Raw genomic sequence first — 22,316 nt, 5'->3', positions numbered from 1 at the left:
TTCTTACATATTCTCAACTTTGAACCTAAAAAAATCATATATGCTTCTTCCTACCTTCTACCTTGAAAAAACCCAAAGGTGTGCAGTTTATAATAAGATGTGTAATTATTTGTGGCCTTACATAAAAACTCGCTAGAATTAGGATTCTGGCTCCCAGGAGGTTGCTTACACTGCCTTGGCGCATCTAAAATTTTGAATGTGGGTCTTGCAGCTTCTTGTGAGTCAGAACTCCACTCCCCCTCGTGGAAGGGAAGTTGGAATAGAGTTCTAAATCTCCTTTTCTCTTTTATTTTTATTTTGGGTCATGCTAAGTGCACACCAAATTTTTACTACATGCATGCCAAAAAGGCAGACACAGGTGTGTATGCAATTGTTTTTTGGTGTGCAGGGAAAAGTACACCAAGAAACCCCAGCCAATTGACCCCGGCAAGCTGTTCAAATTCCAGCTCGCCGGGAGAAATACATATCTCTAGGCAAAATGGATTTGTACCAGCTCGCCAGGAAGAATACATACCTCCTGGAGAGCTGAATTTGTAAACCAGATTGCTAAGGGTATTCTTCTGGTCAAGCTGGTCAAAGCCCAGCTCGCCAAGAGGGATGTATTCTTCTTGGCGAGCTGGTACAAATCCATTTCACCAAGAGTTTTGTATTCCTCGCGGCGAGCTGTTCAAAGTCCATCTCTTTGAGAGGTGTGTATTCCTCTCGGCGAGCTGGTCAAAGTAAATCTCGCCGAGAGTTATGTATTCCTCTTGGAGAGCTGGACTTTGGGGAAGTGGTGTCCCCAGTCCTGTACGCCAATTATGCAGGCGTACGGGACCAAGGACCGGGTATCTGGGTGTATGTGTCCCTGCCCACCAAAAAATAATGGTGTACATAACTGTCTACGCTTTTTGGTGTGCGCGTAGTCAAAACTTGGATGTGAATGCAATGTCTGATGAAAAGATGGTTGTACTTCCAACCAATGGGTGTACAACCTAATTTGATGGGTGTACAACCTCCATTTGATGGGTGTAAAACCTCCATTTGATGGGTGTACAACCTCCATTTGATGGGTGTACAACCTCCATTTGATGGGGGTCCAAATGAAGGTCATACCTCCTTTTGAATCAAAACGGAGTTTGTACTTTTTCAGGGAGGCCAAATCAAGGCCAGGTGAATTTGGACAATCGTCCAAAGTTGCTTTTAGGGTAGATGTGCACCTAGGCTGGAACTCGCAGGGTACCCGGCAGTTTTAGGGCTGTCCTGTGACCCAAACCCACCGGGAAGGGACAGGATATACCTGTTAAGCCCTGGTACATGTTGCAGGGTTACAGCGCGCCCAGAAGTGTAGCCAAGGCGTCTGGCGACCCATACCCTCCTGGATGGGACAGGCTAATACCTGCTGGGATTGGGTAGGGGTTGCAGCGCTGCAACCTCCACCCAAATGATTTTGAACTTCCACCATCTTTAATGTGACTGATGATTTTCTTGGAGCGGATCGGACCGTCAGGGGAGGTCAGCAAGGTCCAAGCACGCGAGCGTGTGGAACTGGACTGGACCGGGGGCTCAGGGAGGTTTTAGGATAGCTTAGGGACCAAGCGTAGCAGGTTGGATCTTTGTTTTCTCTTAAGATCCCAAGAGCTCCCTCGCATCACCTGAGCCCTCCACCGTGACCTATCCCTCACTTCGACATCCACACCTTGCTATCATCGCGCCTCCGCTCACAGTTTTCTCTCGCACTCAACGCAGTTTCTTTCGGACCTCCCACCCACCCTACTTTCTTCAAGGGAAGGGGACACCGCGGAGAGGGGGGGTCGGCACGGGTTTAGCGCTAGCCCTCACCTTCTCCGCTTGCCAGAGGCACCTATTTCTCTCCGCCTCAAGGAAGGAGGGAAACTCACCAGTCACCAGTGCCCAGCCACTTCTATAGGCCGGGGCTCATCACGGTGACCTAATAACCAACAAGGTTTTAGGTGAGTCTCTCCACCGGGACCCAGACACCGACCCTAGTGAAAACCTACCCTAACAGTAGGGACCACGAGGGTCTACGGATCAATCTTGCTCATAAGCACTGCGCTGCGGCAAAGATTTATCCGGAAAAGTGTGCAGAAGAGAAAAAGCGTAGACGGCTTGGACAAAGTCACCTGGCCTGTTTCAACCATTTTTTACACAAAATTATTTATTCAATTTGAAAGAGAAAATTAACTTATCATAGAAAAACAACAACTAAGCAGTGAAACTGATTTGAGAAAACACATGATTAACAATTCGGACCTACTTCGCGCAGCAGCAAAAAACTCTTTGCGCACAGAATCGACCGTCCCCCGACGTCAAGCCCGCTGTGCGCGCAAGCCGAAAAATACTTTGCGCACAGCGACTTCCCCCGAAAGAAGGAGGGGATTTTTCTCAATTTTTTTTTGATTAATCAAAAGAGGGGGTCTTAACTGCCCTCTCCAAAAAATATTGGATTTTTTGGAGGTGTCCTTGTCATGTAAAAAAAAAACATAATTAATATCCAAAAAAAAGGCACCCGCTACCCCGATAGCCCACCCCGGGGACTTTTCACCTGCTAAGACTTAAGTGGTCGGGTACCCAGCCCCTCAAAAATAAAGTTCGAGGGGCAGCAGCTCCGGGCCCGGCTATCCCCCAGCCGCCGTGCCAATGGCCGGCACAGGCCATCGAGCGGAGTTGCACACTCCCCCAATAACCGGCCGGCCAGCACACATGTGTGCATCTAGCACTATTTACCGGTCATCAAGGGGATTGTGTACTCCTCTCAATGGCCACTCTGTCCCGGTCATCGAGTGGAGTACATACTTCCCTCGATGACCGGGTCCGTTCCGGTCATCGAGGGGAGTGTTCACTCCTCTCGATGACTGGAGCAATCTGGTCATCGGGGGAGTATGTACTCCTCTCAATGACCGGGTCCATGCCGGTCATCGAGAGGAGTACATCCTTCCCTCGATGACCGGGTCCGTTCCGGTCATCAAGAGGAATGTTCACTCCTCTCGACGACCGGAGTAATCGGGTCACCGAGGGGAGTGTACTCCTCTCCAGAGGAGTACATCATCCTTCCCTTGATGACCGAGTCCGTTCCGGTCATCGAGGGGAGTGTTCACTCCTCTCGCCAACCGGAGCAACCAGGTCACCAAGCTCCGGTCGTTGAGAGGAGTGAACATTCCTCTCGATGACCGGAACGGACCCGGTCATTGGGGGAAGGATGTACTCCTCTCAATGACCGGCATGGACCCGGTCATCGAGAGGAGTACATACTCCCCTCGATGACGAGATTGCTCCGGTCATCGAGAGGAGTGAACACTCCCCTCAATGACCGGGACGGACCTGGTCATTGAGGGAAGTATGTACTCCCCTCAATGACCGGAACGGTCCCGGTCATCGAGGGAAGTATGTACTCCCCTCGATGACTGGAACGGTCCCGGTCATCGAGGGAAGTATGTACTCCCCTCGATGACCGGAACGGACCCGGTCATCGGGGGAAGTATGTACTCCCCTCGATGACCGGAACGGACCCGGTCATTGAGGGAAGTACGTGCTCCACTCGATGACCGGGATACATTGGCCATCGAGAGGAGTACATAATCCCCTCAATGACCGGTAATTTGTGCCACATGCACGCGGTCATCGGGGGAGTGTGCAACTCCGCTCGATGGCCTGTGCCGGCCATCGGCACGGCGGCTGGGGGATAGCCGGGCCCGGAGCTGCTGCCCCTCGAACTTTGTTTTCGAGGGGCTGGGTACACAGCGGGACTACCCCGCGTGAATTGGAACCGCAACAATGACGCGACAGTAGCCGTGGCGTTGTGCGACGCGGTAGGACACACTTGTGCCTGCAAGTCCCCGTGTCGCACCTGTGCCACTGACTGGGACGTGCCCAGTCACTAGCGCGGCTTCCCCACACACCGGTGACCCAGAAAGGACTTGAGCGTCCTGCCTGCGTCACAAGAACACTAGGGCTCCGTCATTAGACGGTCGACCCTGGCTGTGCCACCGCTGACACCCAGCGGTAGTGTAGCCCCTTCCCTGGGGGCCCAGCCACGGTTCACACCCACAGGTTTGACTTCAACAGTTGTTTTTGAGCAGTGGAGCCCTTTCCGGGGGGCTGCAGGTTTGTTTGAGGTTTTTAAAGAGAACAATCCGTGCTTCCCAGGCTGCTCAACCCAATATTCAAGTCTTCTCCGCCTGGAACCTCTCCCTGCCCTTGAGGGCCAGAACCTCGTCTCCTCCCCTCTGACTTTGCGGCGATGATATGAACATGCCTCCCCGCTCCCTTCACAACCACCCTCCCCCATGCTCTGACTGCCCATCCAGCCCCTCCTATCAATCCCGAACAGCGAGCCACCCCAGCCGGCCCCGCCGACCGCTTCCCGCACTGTCTACACCCCCAGGTCTCCCCTGGCTTCAGCTTCTCCACTATATTGTACCCCCAGCTCCGATGATGTCCCCAAGACCTTTGGAGGGGGCAAGTAAGACCCCCTCTTTTGATCAATCAAAAAAAAATCCGGAAAAATCACCTCCTTCTTTTGGGGGAAGTCACTGTGCGCGAAGTATTTTTTGGCTTGCGCGCACAGCGGGCTCGACGTCGGGGGACGGTCAATTCTGTGCGCGAAGAGTTTTCCGCTGCTGCGCAAAGTAGGTCCGTAACAATTTTATGTTCAATACAAGGAAAATTGAAGAGTATTACACAGATATATATGAACTGTGTTCTCAAATCTTTTATTGTACCTCCATTTGGCTAAAATACAACAACTAAATGGAGATTTCAGAATGATAACCCCTGCAGATAGGCTCCTACATATGCGGCAATAATGCACTTTCAAAGGAATTTAAACCAATGACAGGGTACTCCAGGGCATGAGTTTTAAACCACACCAAAAAATATTTTCATTAAAATTATCAGTTGAAATTTCTTCTTGAATTTTTTATTACATGGGTTTAACTTCTGTGACAACTGAATTAAACTCCTGTAAGAGGGTTAAACTTCTGTAAAAAACTTCTGGAACAACAAGGTTGATATTCTGTAATACCTAGGTTGGCCGTGTGATATACCTTGGTATCAACAATTTATTGAACATGGCAATGTGTGCACATTGCCTTCCTTTTGGGGGTGGTGTATGTTGATCAGCTTGGTTGTCAACTTCATGCTTCTCAAAATAGAATCAACAGCAATCGGCTGGCATGTTGCAGAAAGCAAAAGGATTGGAGCTTTGTTTTGGCACTGTAGATGTATGCCTATTTTACCATAACATGGATGGAATATTGAAAAATCTTGATGCCGTATAATTATGGAAAATGACTTCTTTCCATGCAAGCTTTCAACCAGTCCCCATACATAGATCATATGGGCTTCATCGACAACAAAAAGGCCCAGACGTTGTTGAAACTCCAAACTGAAGTAAACCAAATCCCACATTTTGTTGTTCATGAAAATCTCAGGACTGAGGTACACAAAATTGTACACTCCGGACTTGATCTCCTCAGCGACCCGCTTATTGAAGGTAAGCTTTGTCAGATTGATTGCCGTAAAATTAGACTTCTTCTTCTCTTCCACCTGGTTGTTGCCCAAAGCATCCAGTGGGTTTAGTACCAAAACAACTGGGCTGGCGGAGGAGGGTAAAAGATTAAAATACATTTCCAAATCCTGTGCCGGCCAACAGGAAGGTGTTTTGTCCTTGTACCAGGCTGGCTACTGCCTTGATCTGAAGTGGCTTTGCCTCTTGACCGCCGTAAAATCTTTTTGATTGAGTAGCAATTTCCATCTCCAAGGCTTTGTCTTTCTTCTCAGAGACCTTTTTCAGGACATGGATACCAGTAGTTGAACTATCCGCGCTCAGTGACTGTTTGGGCTTTTTTGATGACTTTCTCGGGCTAGATGATGATGACTTGAGCGGTGATTTTGCTGAGTTGATCGGGCTTTTGGATGACCTTGTAGGAAGTTTGGAGGGAGTTGTTGAGCTTTTCTTTCTTATCGCCATTATTTTCTTGAACAGTTCTTTCGTTGTTTGCAAAGGACTTTCAACGCTTGGAGGACTGATTATTTTCTGTGATCTCAGGCATGAACCAGATCCATTGTTCACCATTCCGACTAACAATCATGATGAATTGATGATCAGATACTAGTATGTATGTATTTAACATCAGCACCTGGCTGCAGCAAGTCAAAAAACCGTGAGAGGGTTTATGGTCCGATGATCCAAACAGTTCCCCACCTTTCAAACTTTACTTCCCAAAAGGAAGGAACAAGACCAACTGCAAATTGCAAGCGACCGGCTATTTTGCACCTTTTTTTTCCAAAAAAAAAAAAAAAAAAATGCCTAAGAAGCAAGGCTACAACTTTACCAAATCAGAATTGTTCTGAAGGGCTTTGCTTTTGCTCAAATGATCCTTGAGCTTAAAAATGGTGAAAATTTCACCATTTTCTCAAATTGCTCAGGCCACGCGGACAACTTTGGAGGTAAGCCTCTCCTACGGAGAGTCCCTTCGGGACGCCCGTTCAAGAGGCTTTGTTAAGCTCAATCCTGACCAAACTTAACACAAGTCCCTCCCTGTGCTCGCGGGGCGCAAGCACCCTCCCGCTTGCAGGAGGGACTTGTGCCTAATGTCCAACATTTGGCTTGAGGCTGCCCAGCCAAATGTTGAAAAAATCTTTCTAACCCCCATATCACTGCATACCCCTCTGATTTTTTCACAGCCTCCCGTGCCATTAGAATCAGCTTTTGTTTCTACATAATCTCATGTGTCCAAAACAACACCTACCACCATCCACTGAAAAAAAAAATGATGTAGAAATTCCACCTGGGAGCCTATCCGGTATTGTAAATAGTATGTAAAGCTGCGTGAGATGTTTATGTATTTCCCGGAATAATATGTATGTATCCGCCAACATATTTGTGTAAACGCGCTAGCTGGGCCGGGCGGGCCGAGAGCTGCCGAGAGACTGCTCGCTGGCGGACGCCAAGCCTGAGAGTCGACTCGTCATTGATCATTCACACCGATGGTCTGCAGGGTCAACCAACAATGTTCTGTGCGGGCCTGGGTGAACTACGAGGCTACGCAGCAGCGTATAAACAAATTAGTAAACTCCTCGCCAAGAAACCTCCTCTCCAACCATCTCCACAACAAACCAGCTAATCAACTCAGCGCACCACATTCGCTCATCGATCCAGCACTCGTTTTCACAACAACCAATTATTACCTGTTGACGTGAGCCTTTTCCACTAGTCGTTGTCCTTATCCCAAATATGATGATGATGATGAATATATGCAACTAACTAGTGATCACTAGTCCGCCATGTCACAAATGTCGAACCCCCTCATTTTGCTTGTCCTTATCATTGCTGCATGCAGTTTGCCGGCCAACTCTACACCTACGGTGAGTCTAGATATCTCTTATCCAAATCCCCAGTTTTCAGAAAATCTTCGGGCTCTACTGAAACTACAAATGTATTTATATTGTGTGTGGGGAACAATGATACTTATCAAAAATCAGCTGCAGGAATCGAAGTTCTTCGATGTTAACACGCGTGCATGCTGTCCAATGTGCACCCGTAGATGTACTTAATCAATCATCGCATCCCATGTTTACGGTCACAGCGAGCGATCAGTAGCAATCTGATTTGCATTCCTTGCGAGCAAATATGACGATGGACAATGATTCCCTGGTAGTCTCCCTCCTAATCCATCACAACCGTCCCTTATAATCTCCCAGATAACCCCCTCGTTGTCACATTCACAGCGTCTAGGTCAATCGTTAGTCTTGTAAGTTAAATATGCGCAAGGAAGATATATCATTGACATACATAAAGGTCATATTTGAGCCGAACTTAGCTCCGTCCCTCCAATCATATTGGAGGAGGCGCAAATGAGTGTACACCATTTATAACATTGGCCGGTCAAACCAGCTATCATGAGGACCAACCCCATACTTACCTGAGTTCCTCCTGGGCGCAAAGTGCCCGCCCCCAAAGGGGCGTTGATAAATGCACGCCCGTCCCCCGGGGGCATGCCCACTGTAAGAATTGTAAAAACTGAAGAGTTTTTATTGCTTATATTTTAAGTATAAAAGCATTTTTACAAAATAAAGTAGTGGAGGACTTCCCTTCGATTTACACGGCCATGTAAAATCAGATCTGGCACTTGTAAAGCCAGATCTGACTCACCTTGTAATTTTTAGCTTTAGAAGCTTTTCCGCAGGCTTGAGATGCCAGAATACCTGCCAGATTTACAACCCTCTAGATACCTGGTATAGACCGGCCATCGAGAGGATTCAACCCTCTCGATGCCCGGTATAGACCGGCCATCGAGAGTACGCAACCCTCTAGATGCCCGGTCGAGACCGGTTATCGAGAGTACACAACCCTCTCGATGGCCGGTATAGACCGGTCATCGATCACTCGATGACCGGCTTGTCCCTCGAGAGGACACATCCCTCTCGATGGCCGGTATACAGACCGGTCATCGAGAGTACAGACCCCTCTCGATGCCCGGTACGGACCGGTCATTGAGAGGGTCTGAAGCATCAATTGATCCGTGCCCAATTCTCATCAAGGTGAGGCGAGAACCATTACATAAACCTTTTTCAATATCCATGTTCTGATTAGCATCCCCACCTTCAGTTGCAGGAGGTGTTGAGGGAAGTTTGGGATACTAGCTTGTTAAGAACCTCCTCGGGCAGACTATCTAAGCCTTCTGGGTCCGGAAAGTCAATTGAACAACACTCGACCAGTGGAGTTGTGAGCCAAGCCAAAACATCTTTGTTTAACTTCCTTACACCGCCATTTAATGGGGCTAGAATACATCTCTTGGACAGGTAGTCCACGTCGCAAGAGAGGTTGTTTAAAGGCGGAGTTGATAATTCAGTGTAAACAAAATCAATTAGCTTCCTGTTTGCTTCGTCTTTGTTTGGGGTTGAAAATTGAGCAACTTGGGGCATTTGGACAATGTGATAGTCTTTGTGCTGGCCGGTTCCCTAGAAGCAAAGTTACAAACTCTACATTCTGTTGTGCCTCGTTGGATTGTTCGTCGTCAATTTGAATCCTCATGTTCTGTGTGAGGTGGAATGTCTTAATCAACCGCCAGAGAAGCGACAATTTGAGTGGAGCGTTGTATGAAGGCGGAAACTCATTGAACTTGACCACGGGCAAGATTTGCCTGAAGTCTCCCAAAAAGATCACAAGCTTCCCACCAAATGGTTTGTTTGACTTACGACACCTACGGAGAGTTGTCGACTGCCTCAATTGTGTATTGGTGAATTGTTACTATTTCATCCCAAATTAAGAGTTCAACGTTTGCAAGCTCGAGTCCTAGCTTGTGCTGTGTTTCAAATGAGCACTCTATTTTGGGCTTGAGATCAATAGGAATGCCAAAGGTGAAGTGTGCTGTTTGGCCGAGTAGGAGAGCCGCCACTCCTGAAGATGCAGCGACTACGGATCTTTTGCCGAGAGATTTGCAAAGGTCAATTAGAGAATTGAGAAGATAATTCTTGCCCGTCCCGCCAGGTCCGTCCAAGTAAAATATTTGTCCCTTGGCGGTGTCCAAAGTCCGCTTGATGGTTGAAAAGAAAAGTTCTTGCCCTGTATTGAACCGTGACCGGCAATCGTCTAACCTGCAGGTGATACTTTCAAGAGATTCTGTTTCGCCGGGAGAGATGGTGAAGTGTTGAATTCTTCTTTTGTCTCCCTTGGAAAGCAGAATCCCGGCCCGCGTAAGGGAGGAGTTCATCCCCTGTAAAGCTTCTTCGAGTTTGAAAAGCCCAAAGATTCGCCTTCAAGTTGGACTTAAAATAGTACCATTCCGGTCCTTCCGGTCGAGCTTCATTAGGTCATTGGTCAATGGTTCTCAGTTGTTCTGATAAAGCAGCGAAGGGTTAGAAGGTGGGGACAACACGAGCATGAGCGCAAAGAAGTGCCGAAGCTCGAATCTAGTCCGGCAAGTCGAGGCTTCCTTGAGAGGGTTGTCATAGAGTACATCATTAACCAACAATCCCAAGAGATTGCAAGCAGTCTGATGTTTTGGTGAGAAAATCCCATTGACGGTCCTTAAGTCAACAAAAAACGTTGAGCCTTTTCTGTGGAGCAATAGAGTATGGAGGTTGAACTTCTCGCCGGCGTTGAAGGAGATGGAGAACGCCCTTCCGATGGCAGCAGTTTTGTGTTGGCAAGGTTTCCTTTTTTTTTTTTGCTTTGTCCCATGTGAAGTATTCCGGCATTTCTTTGTAGAAAAACAATCTAGCATGGACTCATTTTGTGCCAACATTGTTGTTTGTGTTTGCCTCAAAGAAGGCTGTTAGGGTTGTTTCATCTGGTTCAGTTACTTTTAGTTTGTGGGCTATGTCACTGCCATCCTTGAAGTAGATCAACTGTTTATCATCATTGTGGATGGCAAGCCAAGTCACAGCGGGTGACCTGTCTGAAAGCAGGAACTTAAATAATTGCCAAGCGGTGTGGTGTTCTGTGCCTGTGTCAATGCCAAAAAGTATACAACAGAGGGTGGAGACAGTACAGTCATCATACAAGAGGAGGAGATAGTATCACATCAACAGTTAGGCACATATAACAAACCAAGGAAGTATTTGTAGTAAGGACTACTCTCAACCAGAAACGGAAGGAAGGAGCGTGCAGGAAGAAGGAAGGAAGGAAGGAACAGGAGGAAGAAGATGAGAGCCCCAGACCCCATAATTCTGGGCGGGAAAGGGTACTTGCATTCTAGGCAGGTGTTTGGTCATGGAACAGTCTATCAGGAGGCTGTGTTGTTTGGAGGTGGAGTTAGAAGGTATCTAACACAGCCTGCACAGTGTCTTTGGTTGGAGGCTTTGTATTTGTTTGTTTAAGGAGGAGCCTATCAGGAGGCTGTGTTGTTTGGAGGTGGAGATAGGGTGTATCTGGTCCAGCCTTCACAGAACCTTCTGCTGAAGGCTGTGTATTTGTTTGTCAGTTTGTACATCATAAATGTTTGGCTGTGGAGTTTAAGTGTATCTAGCACAGCAAAGCTGTGTTGTTTGTATTTGTGGCTGTGTAGAGAGGCTGTGTAGGTGAGAACCCCTGCAGCAGAAATCCCTCACAAGGAGCTTCCTGCAGCAGAAATCCCTCATCCTCCAACATAAAAGGAGGGCCTCTCCCCACTATAATTTTTCCTTTTTTTTTGCACCAGCCTATACACCACAGGGCGCATTTCTGGAAATGCCCTGCATCCCGCGGACGTTTCTGACTGAGGAGTGTCCAGAGGATGTCCGGGGGGCATCCAGCGGACACAAGGTGCGCTGAGCATCACTTCAGACGTTTCCAGATGCGTCCAGATGATGCTTGGCCCTCCAATCCATCAGTCAGACACCAAAAAAAAATGTCCATCAGACACTCGCAATCAGGAGTGTCCAATGGACATCTTTTGTGTTAAGAATCAAACTGAAGGCAAACACAACAAAGAAGCTGAGCACGACAAAAAGATGAGATGATATAATGATGAGGAAGAAAGAGCAGAGACCGAAGAAAAGAGTTGAGTGAGGGAGTCTTGAGGCTTTGAAGGATTTGAAGACTGATTGGAGATGCGGTCTTCTGGAGGAACGGATAGTCAGGAAGTTTGAAGATTTTTTGAGACTATCAATGATATTGTCAAGAGATAAGTCGAGCGATTTCCCCGGAGGAAAGTGAGAAGGAGTGAGAGATGTCAAGTATTTAAGCGAGTCAAATTTGTTGGATTTGGCGATGAGAAATTCAGTGTGAGAAATCTTCCGGTCGAGTTTGATGAGCGCGGACTTGAGTTGGAAACGAGGATGAGCAAGACAGATGACCGAGATCGTGAGATGAGCCAGAAGAAAATTTGAGAGTCTAGAGGAAAACCAAGAGGCAAAGCGTGTCCAGTGATATTTGCATGACATGTTTGTTTCGAGTGACAGGAGCTCAAGTCAAGGAGCAAACTTGACTCTCAACATTTTGGGTCCAAAACTTCAGCATCCATCAGACGCTCTGTCTGGAGTGTCCGATGGACACCAAAAACCATTGTCCATCGGACACTCTTGATCCTCTTGATCAAGAGTGTCCAATGGACACCATACATCACCATCCATTGGACACTTGGGCTGGAGTGTCCAAAGGATGTTATGACAGTTCAACCATTGGACACTCTTGGTACAAGTTTCCGATGGCTGAATCCCGCAGGTGGTAAGGGGTCTACCATCCCTATATTGACTTACTGTTGCAGGAAGTCCCCATTGGCATGTTGTCTTAATCACACTGCGGGCATCTCGATGTCACTGCAGACCGCAGCAACATCTGACTATTCAGTGGGGTTTTGAACCCTGCGCAACACTTGGCTGGCTGTCCATCAGCCGGCCACCAGGGTATGTACATACACACACCACACCTCTTGATGGCCAGCACAACGACCGGTCACCAAGAGGAGTACGCACTCCTCTTGATGGCTGGCCCAAGGACCGAGTCCTTGTGCCGGCCATTGAGAGTTGTCCACACTCCTCTCAATGACCAGCATAACAACTGGTCATTGGGAGGAGGAGTCCACAATCCTCTTGATGACCAGCACAAGGACCGGTCATTGGGAGGAGGAATCCATACTCCTCTCAATGCCAATGCAGGCCGGCGTTGAGAGGAGTACATGCACCTCAATGCCCGGTCTGTGCTGTCCATTGAGGGAAGTGTGTATGTACTCCTGCCAATGAACGGGCCTTGGGCCAGCCATCAAGAGGAGTGCGTACTCCTCTTGGTTACCGGTCGTTTTGCCGGCCTGTAAGGGTTCAATGAACCCTCACTGAAGACGACAAAGAACAAGGCGCAAAGACAAGGCAAAGGCTGTCTGAGTTCTAGTTCCAAACTGGGTAGCTAGATTTGCAAAGGGCTAGTCAAGAGAGATCAGATCTCTCTGGCTAGGTACACAGACAAATCAAGAGGAAAAGGTGCTCACCTAGTTGAGAGAGATCAGGTCTCTGCTTGACTAGGGGAGAGCAAGGTCCAGTCTAAGTACGAGTCTCGCAGGGGGGGGTTAGGTGATCCCATAACCCCTCGTGTGAAGACCCAATGTCAAGGGGGGCTTCACAATCTCCCCCCCTCCCCCCCCCTATAAAAGGGAGGGACCGGTCGGTGGAGGTCGAGTGCAAGTGGGGTGGTTGAAGACGAGGAATAGGGGGCAAACAGGGGTGTGTGTTGAGATAAACTGTTGCAGGTGTTAGGTCGTCTACAGGCTTGCGGAGCATGGGTTGGCTGAGTTGGGTTTGGAGAATTAAAACAGAATAGCTACGTGGGAACCAATGAATGTAAAGGAATGATTATTGGGGATCCCAAGTGGGATTGCTGATAAGAGGTTGGCAATGGTGGTTGGCGACAGAGAGGTTGTGGCTTACACACTACAGGGGAGGGGGCACGTAAGCGTCTCCCTGCATGAAAGAAATGGATGGTGCGGGGGGGAGATCAGTATCCCAAACTTCTGCCTCAGATCTCAAAAAGAAAAGCTGATTTTCTCTGATCAGTCTGGAAGCTCTTGCACACAGGTTTACCATTAGAGCTGCATGCAGAGCATGTTCTCTCCCAGTGCATGTACCCTGCATCCACACATACTCTAGTCCACTCTTGAGCTTCAGGAAGTCCAGGTCTGGTGTGCAAGAATGAATGGCCATCCAAGGGTAGGATTGGTGTGCAGTGGGGGAGTGTATTGTTGAGGTGGGTAATCAGTTGTATGCTTCAATCTTTCATTTCACCTGTATGTCACAGGCTGTGACACCTTATTTCTCATTTTCAAATCTCTATATAACCTGGAGCAGCGGTACCACTGCAAGAAAAACTCTAGCAACTGCTTGCATTTGAGATGAAGCAAGCTTGAATCAAGCCTCAGCTCAAGCTGGAGTCAAGCACCCAAATTCCATGCTGGTGCACCTTGAGCTTGTACCTTGTTCATTATCTAGTGCTCATGCAGTAGGCTGAGGCAAATTTTCAACCTTGAAAATGAGCATCCCCCTGAGCACCCTTTTATTTGATTTTAGTATATGACAGGAATATGTAAGCATGAAAGGGGAATGTGAGAAGGTGTATTAACACATAAAAGGGATATGTGCACATGATGACATGGGTATGCATGCATGAAAGGGGTATGTATGCATGAAAGGGGTATGTGCAGTAAGGGGTATTTGCACATGAAAGGGATATGTAAACCTGAATGATGAAAGGGGCATTGGAAGGGATGTAAAAACCTCAAAGGGGACATGTAAACATGAAAGGGTCATGAATGCATGATGAAAGGGGTATGTACAGTGCCCAGAAGAAAGTTTTCATTAAATTTCTTTTGACAAGAACACATACAAACCATGCCTGCTAATTTCTGATTTATTAGGAGGATGGACAGAAAGGTTCCAAAAGAATGAATATAAGTAATGTTTTTGGAAAAAATAAGTGCATACTAGCTGAAAATATTTTTTTCATTAAATGATAATTTTGGAAAATCTTTAATACTATTCCAGAAAAATCGTGAATAATCAGAATCAATAGACTGACATGTGACGTGAATGATAATAAATGAAAAAAATGAATCCCAAAATCCATCCTAAATTTTTGTGGGCAGGGAAAGTACCTCAAAAATTGCAAATTTGCACTGCAGGTAACAAAAAAACAGTGTCTGAGGTGTTTTCACTGCAAACTAAAATTTAGGATGGATTTTGGGATTCATTTTTTTCATTTATTATCATTCACGTCACATTTCAGTCTATTGATTCTGATTATTCACGATTTTTTTGGAATAGTATTAAAGATTTTCCAAAATTATCATTTAATGAAAAAAATATTTTCAGCTAGTATGCACTTATTTTTTCCAAAAACATTACTTATATTCATTCTTTTGGAACCTTTCTGTCCATCCTCCTAATAAATCAGAAATTGGCAGGCATGGTTTGTATGTGTTCTTGTCAAAAGAAATTTAATGAAAACTTTCTTCCGGGCACTGTACACATTGTGAAAGGGATACACGCACAAGAAAGGGATACACGCACATGAAAGGGATACACGCACATGAAAGGGATACACGCACATGAAAGGGATCCACGCACATGAAAGGGGTATGTGCACATAAAGGGGTATATACATATTATGAAAGGGGTGAATGCATATAAAAGGGGTATGTGCACATGAAAAGGGTATGTGCACATGAAAGGGGAATTTTCACAGGTATCAAATCAGTATTTTGGAGCCTGTACGCAGTTTTTTTGTACCTTAGCCTCACTCTTGTATGAATTATGCAATGTCCATGTATTCAATCAGTGCTTGATTCTTGCATGAGGCACAGCTTGCCTTGAGCTCTTGCATCTCAACTGCAAGCGGTTTCTAGAGTTTTTCTTGCAGTGAGTGTTGGTTGGACCTTTCCTCATCCTTCCAACACAGGCTCAACACTTGCTTCTGCTGCTTCAGGTTAGTATTTCTGTTTTTCTTATTTTCTTCATGTCTCTCTCCATGTTGCAATTAATCCTTCCAACACACACTCAATGCTTGCTTCTGTTGCTTCAGTTTGTCGCAACATGTATTGTAGATTTTAGTCAAAGGCAATCCCAAGTACCCCTTTTTTGTCCATCTTCTTTTGCCAATTTCATTGGTGTTTCATTGGTTACTTGGCCGGAGTTCTGATGCATACACAAAACTGAAGCCAAATCAAGAGATTCATATATGGTCATGTATGGATATATGTGTACATCAACAACAGCTGGTATATCACGCAAGATCTCTGCATACAACAGTTTGAGAACAGGCACATATTCTGGTTTTCTTTCGAGCCCGTGTATGCATATGAGCTTTTTTTTTGCAAGAACATCAGTGAGGGTATGTTCAGGAGGAGAGCGAGAGAGAGGTATAGCCACACCACAAGTACAAGAAAACGTAGACATATCAATGCTAGGAGAAGAGGGTCACAGAGATGGGGAAGGTCAGGCGGTGATCTGGACCGCCGGAGCCTGGGCGCTGCTCGCGCGGCTATCGGCGATAGTCTCGGCGCTGGAAGAAGAAGAAGCGTCCTGGGATTTGTCCGCGGCGAAGGAGCCTAAGGGCGTGATGCCCCAGCGACTGAACATCGAGATGTCTTCATCCCAGCCGGACGTCGGCGTCGTCAACATCTTCTCGCCCGTAAAGATTGCATTCCTACACACCATAAACCATCCTCAATATTCTGTCGCGGGGGGGAAGGGTTGAAGATACTTACGCGCCGGCCATGAAACACATCGCTTGTTCGGCCTCGCTGAAGGTGTTTCTTCCCGCCGCGAACCGGACGATCGATCTGTCGAGATGGAATGTCAGTACGGGGAGAGAAGAGGGAAGAGAAAGAGGGGGGGGAGAGAAGCGTACGTTGGGAGGACGATTCTAGCGGTGGCGATAGTGCGCAAGATTTCGTGGAAGCTGACGCGCTCGTTCTCCCCCAGAGGGGTTCCGGGGATAGGCACGAGAGCGTTGACGGGGAAAGATTCGGGGGGCGCAGGGAGCTGGCTCATCTGGCAGATCAAGGCGATCCGGTCCTCGTCGGCCTCGCCGAGCCCGATGATCCCGCCGGAACAGACCGACAAGCCGGCGTCGCGCACATTCGCCAGCGTCTCCAGGCGCTCGTCGTACGACCGCGTCGTGATCACTTTCCCATAGTACTCCCGCGAGGTGTCCAAGTTGTGGTTGTACGCCGTCAGCCCGGCTTCCTTCAGTTGCGCCGCTTGCTCCGCCGATAGCATTCCGAGCGTCGTGCACACTTCCATCCCCATCGCTCTGGGTTTTTTGTTTAGAAGCCATGGTCATCAGCTGGGCTCAGGAGCTGGATGTTGGGTGGTGGTGCGTCGGTGGTCGTGGGACTCACCTGACTTCCTTGACCATCTCCAAGATCTTCTTGAAGCCGTTCTTTCGGCCATTCATGTCTCTCCATGCGGCGCCCATACAGAAGCGAGTCGATCCGTTAGCCTTAGCTTTCCGCGCTTCACTGAGGCAAATCGCAAGAGGCTCGATCAGTGTTGATTCAAGGAAATGTGGGTGATTTTTTTCTCTAAAGACAGTTGAACGGACGCTAGGACAGGCTCGATGTCGATCAGCTTAGAGGCTTCGAGGCCGGTCGAATAGCGAGAAGATTGGGCGCAATAAGAGCAATCTTCGGTGCAGCCGCCAGTCCTACGATTCGGACCACATGAAAAACAGGTGAGCATGAGTCACAGGGTTTCCCGAGAAGACATAACTGACTTGATGTTGAGAAGGGTGCACAGTTGGACCTTGCTTGGGTCATGGTAGGCCCGATGGGTGGTAGCCTGGCGGAGGAGCACATGCGTCAGTCTTTTGGCGTGATGGGGGAGTCCGTCTGTGGGAAGAGACGCAACTGCTCGGAAGACGAGCTCCATCAAGGGGCTGTCGTAGACGTCCTTGACCTGCTCCTTGGTCCATCGGCGGGTGAGATGGGCGGCAGGGCCGAGACTGTCGAGGGTGCTGGGCGGGGCGGTGGCGTGTGTGCGGAGCGGCGCTGGCTGGGGGAGGACGGCGGGCGTGAGCCGACGCACTGGAGCTGATCGACGGGGCTCGGAGCGGAGGAGGGAGCGGGTGGCGAGCTGGTTCCACATGGTTGCTGGCGGGTGCTTCGTGGGCTGGACAGCCTGGTATGCCGAGGGGGATATCTCGGCTGGCTGGGGCCAATCTCCGCTGGGGCACTCCCCGGGTGCAGCCGGGTCCAGACCCAACTCGAGCAGCAACAGACTTCAAAACCCACTGGACAACCCAGATGGCGCTGAACGCTTCTTTCCGACCACTTCTCGCCTCGCGCTCATCTTCGTTTTCCGATCGAGCGATTCGCCAAACACGGCTGGTCGAGTTGGCTCGACCTCACAAAAAATCATTCTCACACCGTCAGTTGGCCCCAAGTTTCCAGTCATGAAGAGGTTGAACTGACCCATCACATTCAAATCTGTGTTCTTGAAATCACTCAACAGAAAGTTACTATCACTCACTCTCATCGTCTATATCGCCGCTCACCCAGGCTAGTGGAACGAGGTCGATCTTGAGGACCAATGCGGCCTGCCCAATGAATATATCCCAGCGAGACTCGGCGATACTCGATTCTAGGGCAACACAACAACACCAGGGTATCTTCAATCACCAGGCTCACAATCTCCTTCTGGGCGGAATTCGATTTATCTCAAGAGGGAACACTTATCAACCTTCTCAAATCAAAAGAAAACGCAGACATGGTTTCTTGGCTCGCATGAAAACCAAAACTGGGCGCAAGATCATCTTCAGGCGCAAGGCCAAGGGCCGCAAGTTTCTCACTCATTGATTTCCATGTCGCTGCAATCTGTTTCTTGATTCATTTTTAATGTTAATTCCATGATTCCCACCGAACTTAACTAAGCCCCTCGATCGGAGGCGCGCCAGCGCTGTCGCGAAGCGACCCTCTGATAGGGAGGGACCTGTCGAGCTACCAATTACAAGGCATGTAACAGATTAGTCCCACAAGCATGTTCCTCTCGTGTCTTTCCAGCAAACTATTGCAAACATACAATCGAATCAAACACCAGACATTCATTCACAACCACGCCTTGCGCTCTTGGATAATAGGCCCGGCTTTGAATCCGATCACTCAATTAACCCATACCACATAGCCGCCCAGTTGATTTTTCACCTGGTATTGGGGGCCTTTCATTGCTGTTCCCCTTTTTTTATAGAATCTGAGGCAGTGTACTATATTTCATTTTTCAATAGATTCTCGCTGGAAGATGCTTCGCGATCGTGCCTTTTCATGATCGGTTGGGTCGGGTTCGAGTGGCGATCTCATCCACGACTCAATGAAGAGGTTTCTGCTAATGTACCCGGCGGACAGGAAGAAGCAGTAGATCCTCATGCAACACCGATAGAAAGACGCTGTCAGACCTGCCGGCAAGGATGGATTGCAGGTGAAGAAAGCAGACGATGGAACTCATGTGGCCACGAATTCCACATGAATTGCGTCACACCACATGAAAACTGCCCGATTTGTCGACCACCGGTCTCGGGAGAAGTACTAGGACCGGCCATAGAAAACAGATTTGCATTTGCATCCAGAACATGTTGCGGAATAATCAATATTTTTCGTGGCAGAGATCCAATAACAGGTCGTAGATCACTAGCCTTGTGCATTTACCTTGTTCTCCTCATTAAAACTATTTTGGAGACAATGTGGTTTTTGTCAAGATCCAAGAAATGAATACTGTTTTCATCACATTTTATCAGCCATCAGGATTACTATTAGTGGTTTCAGAAGACTACGACAAGCTTGAAAATTTCGTGCGATACAAACAATGCTAAACATCCAACGTGAACGGGGCTATTCAAATAATAAGCACCAACAGGCTCCAACCCACACATCACTCATTGACTGTCAAACATTTGTTATAAGAATGGAACTTTGGTGTGATCCATTGCTTTGACAGCTGAAATTTTGATGTCAGATAACCTGATGGGTGGGCTGTGAGCTAAACTTGGAGCCTGAGGACAAGGGCTTTATATATAGTTCATTTGCAGTTCCTTTGACTGGGGTTTCAAGCTGTATAACATCAAACCCTGTGAGCTAGGCAATGAGGGGAAGGGAACAAAGCAGTTAAGGCCCCAATTATAAACAATAATCAGGACTTTCTTTGAAGATATTTCCAGTTATTTTGAAGTTCAGCTATAGCTTCTCTCTGGTTAAATACAGAGTTAAAAAGTGGTTCCAAAAGTGGCTGAAATCAGTGCCAATTATGAACCAGCTGCACACACAGGCAATTTATGCCCAGCTTTACTGCAATAAATGAACTAAAGTAGCCCCTGCTAGGGGACCACCAGTTACCAGGCCAGCTGCCACCATCAAGAAATACATCTGCACTGCTCCAGGTGGGTTGGCATGCTGGCATCTGCAAGTTTGGGCGCGCTTGGCGGATAAAGGGTGACACTTGTTGAGCTTTAACAGCAGGAGGCATTCATTAGGGGGGTTCACAATTGAAATTTACAAAACTTTTTTAGGACACATTTTAAGGTGTTTATGAACATTTTTTTAAAAAATTGATCAATTGCACTGATTGATCAGTATTATTTGCTGCTGTGTATTTTAACAATTTTTTAAAAAAAAAAAAACATTAAGGCAACAGTGGGTAGCTACAATATGCTACAATAACCACCGTTATCCGTGTAGTGTGACACCTTGCATTAACACTCTCAGGTGTTATTGGTTTTAGTAACGGCCAATCTTAATCCCTGGCCTGTATTGTAACAGACCAATTTTTTGCTGTGTTACTTGTGTTATGTTACTAGTAACACACTAACTGCTATATAACAAGATAAAGAGGGCCCTCTCCAAGTCATATCTTGTCTGATATCTACCCTTCTGCACTGGCAGAATTGCAACAGAATCTAAAATACATGCCTCCCACAAAAGCTGTACTGTATTGTGCATGTATGCGTTACTGTTATTGGTAACAATAACAGACCCAAAATTGCTATGGTACTGTTATGTTACTAATAACCATATCATATATGTGAAGTTACATACCTAGGTGGACGGCCTCAATCTCATGAATTGAGAAAGAGGTCGTGATCTCAAACAGCTGGGGATACAGGTAAGCAAAGCAAACCTTGTACCACAGCCCAACCCGCCACAGTGGGGCAGAAAAAACTGATCACATCATTTGATGAATGCAGGTTCTAGCCACACGGGAAGGAAGATTAGGCTTGAGGAAAATCCCGGCCGCAAGTCACTTGCAGCTAGGATAACCAAATTAAGTGCCAAAGGTAAGCAGCTTAGTTTCTAACTGCTGTGTTGATCTGGATGTAAAAGCTAAGAAGGCAAAATCATTATCTCCTTTAGAAAAATTTGAAAAGGAACAGGCAGAACGAACTGATTCCACTCAAAGAGTAGAAGAGACAATCGGTAAGTTTCTCAGTCCTAAGCTAAGCAAAAGGAGATAAATATCAGAATAAATGAGAGCACAGTTTTGTGTCTGAAACAGACAATGGTTTGTTACTCATACATTGTTTAACTCAAGCTAAACAAGCCGGACAGTGGGAGCGGAAAGCTCCACCCTAGTAAGGACCAAAGAGGTCTATTAAGTGATAAAACTACTTGAGCTGATGATTGGTGTGTCAAAGCAGGACAATCTCACCAAGTCGGAGAAAGAACACTGTTCTTATCCTTTTATTTCACATTAAATCATACAACTAGTAGACAGCGGTCTATTGCTTGCTCTTAGGTAACAACAACTTTTATTTATCTAAAACTAAAAGTTGCATCTAGCGTAGACAGAATTTCTAATAAGAAATCAATCTTAGTCTTCCATATTCTTTCAACATATACCCACAAAGGCCTTAAATTTAGCTCTGAAAAGTGAACACAGCTGGGGCCAAACAAAGTGAGGGGTAGTTATGTTATCTCTGTTATGAGCTGTAGCAGAGTCTCTGCAGCTCAGACTGCCATGTACATAGCTTACACAAGAGTCTGAAGATCCAGACTGATTCCTCATCCTGCAATCTACCACTATGAAAAAAATCAAGCAATTGCTGTCAGTTGACATGCACAATCCAGGGTGAGACTTTAAGTTCATCCATGTTCATTCCATGATATATCATGGAGTAGCTCAGCATCAAAAGAAGATAGTGAGTATGGTTTAAGACTGTAGCTCAGTTTTGGACTTGGCGCACAGTCTTTGCATCTGCCTAGGGTCCCTGAGCCATCTGCCTCAACACCTGCACAGTACTGGTGCTCATTGATCATCAACAAGGGTGTTTACTCCTTTTTGACCAACCTTGGGAAGGATTCCTCCCCATCAACAAGAATGAGTGCACATGTCAACTAGGAGGAATGCCTTGTGGTCAACAAGGGCATACTTGGGGCCCATGTTGACCTGGAGGGAGACCAGTCCACAATATGATACAATAGTTGACTGGGAGTAATCCCTTGCAGTCAACTGCTATACAACAACTTTGACTTGGAGGAATCCCTCCTGTTCAATAAAATTACTGGGAGGAGTCCCTCCCAGTCAACTTCCATACACAGCGGTCCACTGGGAGGAGTCCCTCCCGGTTGACTGCCACACACAGCAGTCCACTGGGAGGAATCCCTCCCAGTGGGGAGGGATTACTCCCAGTTGACTGCTCAATATGGCAGCTGACCAGGAGGGACTCCTCCCAGTTGGCTGCTGTGTATGGCAGTTGACCAGGAGGGACTCCTCCCAGTAATGTTATTGACCAGGAGGGATTCCTCCCAGTTGAAGTCGTTGTATATAGCTTTTGACCAGGTGGGATTCCTATTTGTCAACAAGGGCGCTTACTCTTGTTGACCCAGAGGGATGGGGAGGTCAAGCCTGTACCCGTGACCTCC

The 22,316-nt window shown here is 47.3% G+C and overlaps 2 protein-coding genes across 2 annotated transcripts; one reads left to right on the top strand and one right to left on the bottom strand.

Moving 5' to 3' along the window:
• Positions 1–6,990: 6,990 nt before the first annotated feature.
• Positions 6,991–7,281, top strand: PtA15_10A522 (uncharacterized protein; the record flags this gene model as incomplete). The annotated part of the gene is made up of 2 exons (XM_053160706.1): positions 6,991–7,199; positions 7,272–7,281. The coding sequence occupies 2 exons, from the start codon at positions 6,991–6,993 to the stop codon at positions 7,279–7,281; spliced, it is 219 nt and encodes a 72-aa protein (XP_053024653.1).
• Positions 7,282–15,903: 8,622 nt separating this feature from the next.
• PtA15_10A521 (uncharacterized protein) lies at positions 15,904–18,263 on the bottom strand (the record flags this gene model as incomplete). The annotated part of the gene is made up of 10 exons (XM_053160705.1): positions 15,904–16,114; positions 16,176–16,250; positions 16,319–16,723; positions 16,812–16,931; positions 17,015–17,116; positions 17,186–17,250; positions 17,320–17,413; positions 17,493–17,814; positions 17,941–18,051; positions 18,203–18,263. 10 exons carry the CDS (start codon positions 18,261–18,263, stop codon positions 15,904–15,906), a joined length of 1,566 nt encoding a protein of 521 aa, XP_053024652.1.
• Between the last annotated feature and the right edge of the window lie 4,053 nt (positions 18,264–22,316).

The sequence above is a fragment of the Puccinia triticina genome, chromosome 10A (assembly GCF_026914185.1).
Source record: "Puccinia triticina chromosome 10A, complete sequence".
Lineage (NCBI taxonomy): Eukaryota > Fungi > Basidiomycota > Pucciniomycetes > Pucciniales > Pucciniaceae > Puccinia > Puccinia triticina.
The sequence above is the reverse complement of the archived record's forward strand: the minus strand, read 5'-3'. Positions and strand labels throughout refer to the sequence as shown.